Source organism: Canis lupus, chromosome 30 (assembly GCF_003254725.2).
Source record: "Canis lupus dingo isolate Sandy chromosome 30, ASM325472v2, whole genome shotgun sequence".
Classification (NCBI taxonomy): domain Eukaryota; kingdom Metazoa; phylum Chordata; class Mammalia; order Carnivora; family Canidae; genus Canis; species Canis lupus.
The window spans coordinates 32,661,654-32,667,653 of NC_064272.1; the positions used below are offsets into that span (position 1 = coordinate 32,661,654).

At 50.6% G+C, this 6,000-nt stretch overlaps 1 protein-coding gene across 1 annotated transcript in view; it reads right to left on the reverse strand.

Annotated features, from left to right (window-relative positions):
* The window catches only part of ITGA11 (integrin subunit alpha 11), a 113,873-nt gene extending 107,873 nt beyond the window's left edge, over positions 1–6,000 (reverse strand). The window contains exon 1 of the mRNA XM_025472354.3: positions 5,909–6,000. Coding sequence (XP_025328139.1) covers positions 5,909–5,960 — 52 coding nt within the window. The 5' untranslated portion in view covers positions 5,961–6,000. The remainder of the gene's footprint in view (positions 1–5,908) is intronic.

The following is a 6,000-nucleotide window of genomic DNA, read 5'->3' on the forward strand; positions in this document are numbered from 1 at the left end:
TCATGAATTGGAAGAATTAATATTGTTAAAATGCCCATATTACCCAAAGTGATCTATAGTTTCAGTGTAATCCCTATCAAAATACCACTAGCATTTTTCACAGAACTAGAATAATCCTAAAATCTGTATGGAGCCACAAAAGACACAAAAAACAAAGCAATCTTGAGAGAGAAGAGCAAAGATTGAGGCATCACAATCCCGATTTCAAACTAGACTACAAAGCTGTAATGATAAAAACTGTATAGTACTGGCACAAAGATAGACACATAGATCAATGGGACAGAACAGGGAGCCCAGAAATAAACCCATACTTATATGGTCAATTAATCTATGACAAAGGAGGCAAGAATATACAATGAGGGAAAAGATAGTTTCCTTAATAAATGGTGTTGGGAAAACTGGAAAGCTATAAGAAAGAAAGAAAGAAAGAAAGAAAGAAAGAAAGAAAGAAAGAAAGAAAGAAAGAAAGAAGAAAGAAGAAAGGAAGGAAGGAAGGAAGGAAGGAAGGAAGGAAGGAAGGAAGGAAAGAAAGAAAGAAAGAAAGAAAGAAAAAAGAAAAGAAAGAAAGAAAGAAAGAACGAAAGAAAGAGAAAAAGAATGAAAGAAGAAAGAGAGAGAAAGAGGGAGGGAGGGAGGTAGAGAGGAACTATACCACTTTCTTACACCACATACAAAACAAACTTACAATGGATTAAATGTAAAACCTGAAACCATAAAACTCCTAAAGAAAAACATAGGCAGTAAACTCCCGACATCGGTCTTAGCAATATTTTGGGGGATCTGTCTCCCAAGGCAAGGACAACAAAAGCAAAAATAAATAATTGGGACTACATCAAACTAGAAACTTTTGCACAGTGAAGGAAACCATCAATGAAATGAAAACTATCAACATCTACCAACTGGGAGAAAATATTTGCAAATGATATATCTGACAAGGGATTAAAACTCAAAATATATATGAAGTCATACAACTCAATATCAGAAAAACCAAACAGCCTGATTTTAAAATGGGCAGAGAAACTGAATAGACACTTTTCCAAAAACGGCATCCAGATGGCCAATGGGCACGTGAATAAATGCTCAGCATCACTCATTGTCAGGGAAATGCAAATCAAAACCACATTGAGCTATCACCTCACACCTGTCAGAATGGCCAGCATTAAAAAGACATGAAATAACACATGTTGGTGAGGATGTGAAGAAGAAAAAGGAACCCTCGTGCCCTGTTGGTGGGAATGCCAACTGGTGCAGCCACTGTGGAAGACAGTACAGAAGTTCCTCAAAAAATTAAAAATAGAGCTACCCTATGACTCAGTAATTCTACTATTGGGTATTTACTCCCTGAAAATGAAAACATTAATTCAAAAAGATAAATGCCCTCCCATGTTCATTGCAGCATTATTTACAATAACCAAGACATGGAAGCACCCTAAAGTCCATTGATGGATGAATGGATAAGGAAAAGGTAGCAGATGCACACACTGGAGTATTTCTCAACCACAGAAAATAATGAAAACTTGCCATTCACAACAACATGGATGATACCTAGGGGGTGTTGCACTAAAGGGAAATAAGTCAGGCAGACACCAACACCTTATTATTTCATTTGCAGGTGGAGTCTAGAAAAAGCAACGAACAAACAACATAAAATGGAAACAGACTTATAAATAATAACAGAGAATAAGCTGGTTTGCCAGAGGGGAAGGGGCAGGAGGGGTGGACGAAAGAGGTAAATGGTATTAAGAGGTACAAGCTTCCAGTTATAAAATAAGTAAGTCACGGAGATGGAAAGTACAGCACAGGGAATCTCATCAATAGTACTATAGCAACTTTGAGTGGTGACAGGTGGCAACTATTTACCTCCATGGGCATTTCCTACTGTATATATATTGAATCACCATGTCCCAACCTGGAGCTAATATTGTATATCAATTCTACTTCTAGTTAGAAAACAATCCCTACCATTAAAAAAAAAAAAAAAAAAAAGAGCCAAGCCAGCTCAGAAGAAAGTTTTGTTCTAAGCAATGAGGGGAGAGGATGGAAAGGAAGTTCCCTGCTGTTGAAAGAAGCTTCCATTACAGAAAGAGCTTCAGAGAGGTCAAAATGAAGGTGAGTCACCGTCTGAGTGCCTTAAGGCCCACGGCGCCCGCCGTGTGTGTAGGCTGGGACAAGGACAACAGCAAGGAGACAGCCAATGTCTGTGGTTCCATGGTGGGGTAGAGATGGGCTCTGATGTATAAAGAGAAAGAAGGTGAGACTCCACTCTTGTCCCACCAGCGCCCCCAGGGCTTCTACATGGAAGGATCCAGAAGCTCCTCAGCTAAAGGTAGCTGAGAGGTTTGGTTGACAAACTCCCAGCAGGGGGGGCAGTGGAGGGGGAGGGCAGAGTGACAAGCTTCATCTCTTTCTCTGCTCTTCCAAAGCCGAAGAGCAGGGCTTGGACCTTTATAGGCTTTGCACACTCATGGTGCCCTAATACGGTACTTTCTCCAGACAAGGTTTTCCTGCTGAATAAGACTCCTACTCACAGGGACACATGAGGGCCATGCTGCACGGTACGGTTCTTATGTGCTCCACAAGATGCCATAAGACACTCACTCTGAGATCCCATTGGTTTCGTGACAGCCTCAGTGGCAGAAAACATCTCTGAGTTCCATTATGATCAAGTCTTGGGGCCAGGTCTTTGGGAGAGGAGCTGGAAAAGTTTGGGTTTATTGGGGCCTAGGCACGTATGCCCCTCCTGGGCCTCCCATACCCCAGCACTTCCTTTATGCTTCTCTTAGGGACTTGGGTTTGACAGTTACATCTCCGTGCATCCTTACATCCCTTAGTTGAGTACTGCTGTTGCTGATGATGACGGAGAAGAGAGACAACCTCCTTAAATGCTTAATACGTGCTGGAGCTTTCCAAGCACTTTATTTGCACTGATTCATTTAGTCTTTGGATAACTGTAAGTTATCCAAAGTCTGTAAGTTCCATTATTTTCATCCCCATTTTGCAGGTCAGAAAGCTGAGGCACAGAACCATTTAGTAATTTGTCAAGAGCACAGACTCCAGGCAGTGAGACCCCCCCAGGGCCTTCACCCCTACCCTGTGCATGATCTCACCCTGTGCCTTTATGGAGGCCGGCAGCTTACAGGTGCTCAGTAAAGACTGAGTTTTTAAAGAATCATCACTCACCCGGACACCTGGGTGGCTCAGTCACTTCAATGTCCCACTCTTGGTTTCAGCTCAGGGTCCTGAGACTGAGCCTCGTGTGGGGCCCTGTGCTCAGTAGGGAATCTGCTTTCCCTTCTCCTCTCCTTCTGCCCCCCCCTCCCACCCACTTACTCTCTCTAAAATAAATAAAACCTTAAAAAAAAAAAAAAGAATCCTCATTCATCAACCCTAACTACAGTTGTGTTATGATACAAACTTCCTATCAATGGATCTGCTTTCTCTGGATGTCAGCTACAAAAGTCTTTGGATTTGTCTATTTCTTTTTCTTTTTTTCTTGCTTTCTTGATAGTTTTGCTCACCCACCACCCTGCCCAGCCTGTAGCAGAAGCTCTGGCAAGACAGGGGCTCTGAACTCATAATGGCTTCAATGCAGACTCACTCCCAACTTGGCCTGTGACAGGTCCCCTGTTCCCCTGCTCAGCCAAACCGCACCGTCACCGGCAGGCAAGCTTCCTGGTAATCCTCACATTGAATCCATGTGATACAGTTGGGAGACTGACATAAGTCTTGCTCTGAAGCCAGGGGAATGGGCCCATCGACATCGAGACCTTTCCAATTTTCAGAGTCCAAACTAGGTCACCCTTGTGGTTTTGAAATATCCACCTCTTTGTTCTTTAATTTGTCCCAGGAAATAACACTCTAACTTACAAACCATCCTACTTGTAGAGCCTTTCCACACTCCTACAAGACCCTGTTGAAAGGATACCTCCTCCTTCAGGAAGCCTCCCTTGCTAATCCTAGTGAAACTGAACGTCTCTTGTTTGAACCACAGCCCTTAGACTTCTCTACATCTTTCACTCTCTGATCCTTCTATTTTGCTTGCCCTGGCCTTGCCTTATTCCCGGCTCCAGGCAAGGCCCAGATTGCACACATACTTGGTCCCCACCCCCAGTTCCTTGCAAGCAGATGTCGTTCCAACATTGATTGATATGTTTAATGAATCCCATACTTTAAGAACCCAAACTGACCAGACATAACTCAAGGGTGGTTTTCTCCATATAAAGGGAATTCTGAGTCACAGATCCTGTCCCTGTCCCTCACCCCCACTCCCCTAGCACACACACCCCCACCCCCATTCCTGCTTGAGTAACAACAACATTAGCAACCATTGCTTCTGTCCTGCTGTGCACCAAGCCCTGCATTAAGGACTGTTCCGACAGGGCCTCGCTTTATTATCTGGAGAACTTTATGAACTCCGTCTGAATTTCTCTCCCTTCTGCAGAGAAGGAAACCTGTGGAGGGATTGCATAATGCACCCAAGGTTGTACAGCTAGTGGGCAGCAGAGCCAGCAGCGGAGCTATGCTCTGATTTCAAAGACTTCACTCTGAGCTTCCAGAGGTCTCACTGACTCCAGCCCCTAAGGCAGCCACTCCAGCTCAGGCTCTGGTGGGGTGGTTCCTCTGTTGGAGTCACACTGGAGGGAGCGCATTTCCCTTTCCTAGGGTTGGATCTCCTGATCTGAAGACAGCTCCTGGAGCTTCCCTCCCAAGTGGTCTGGAGTGGGCTTCACGCCCTCCTGCAGCTGGTTTCTAGATGTCTACTGGCCTGGTGGCAGCCCTCCCCTTGCCCTCCCCAACGCCCCCTTCCCCCAACAATTTAAAGCGTTAATGTTTATTTTGTGGCTCTACGATCCGGACTGAACTCCAGCAGCCAGAGACTCTTTCAACTACAGGCCCTCCCAGAAGCTCAGCTGTAGACCGTGGGAGTGGGGGTGGGGGGGGTGCACTTGTTTCCGGGGTACCCGGGACCAGAGGGGAGTCAGCCCGGGCTGGGGGGTCACCACCTGTGCTTCCCGACGGCTCCTCTCCATCTGCCCCTCGGTACTGGCCGCAGCCCCAGCCCCAGCCTGGAACTCAGGCGGAAGGGGAGGCCAGGCCGGGCGGCCGGTCCCCGCGGCGGGCGCTGGGCAACCCCCCTGCCCCCGGCCCTCGGCTGCGCAAAGGGGAGGCCCCAAAGCTGTCGCCGCGGGGAGAACCGAGCCGCCCGGAGCTGCGGGTGCGGGCCGGGCCCGCGGGCGGGGAGCGGAGAAGCCCAGGCTGGGCGCCCAGGGCGCAGAGCGCAAGGCTGGCCTCCGGCTGCCCGTCGTGCGCCCCGCGGGACCCGGGTCCCCGCCGCGCCCCGACACCTGGATTGCATTAGGCGGGCGGCGCGCGTCTCGGCCACGGCGGCTTCCCCAGGTTTATTGAATAATTGCATAAATCCGAGCGCGGGTTGCCCCGTCCCTACCCCAAGGGTCAGGTACCGAGGTGGGGGGTGGGGGGGGGGCGTCGGGCGACCTCGCCACCGCCTGGGGGCCGCCGTCCTGGGGCTTCGTGCGTCCCGGGCCCAAGGGACTCAGCTCAGCTCGCGGCGTCCAGGTCCCCCAGCCGCCCGGCGCCCCGGGGCCGCAGTGTCAGGCCCCCCACACTTCAGGCGGCGCCCTCCGCGCGTCCGGCCCCCCCCCAGCCCGGTCCACGCGCCCTCCGCGCTCCCGGGACGCCCGAGTGTCCCCGGCGGGGCCCCCGGGGTGGCCAGCCCCGCGCGCGGCTCTTCCCAGCTCTTCCCCCCGCGCCCAACTCCCGGCTCCCCGTCCCCAGGCGCGCCTCCCTCTCCGCGGAGCCACGTCCCGGGGGACCCCCGTGCGCCCCGCGGCCGAGCTCCGACGCGGCCAGGGGCGCCCACGGGACGCAGAGGCAAAGGGGCACGTACCTGGCCCCAGGCTGAGCGCCCAGGCCACCAGCAGGGCCCTGGGCAGGTCCATGGCGCGGGGCGCGGGGCGCGGGCGGGGGGCGGGGGGCGGG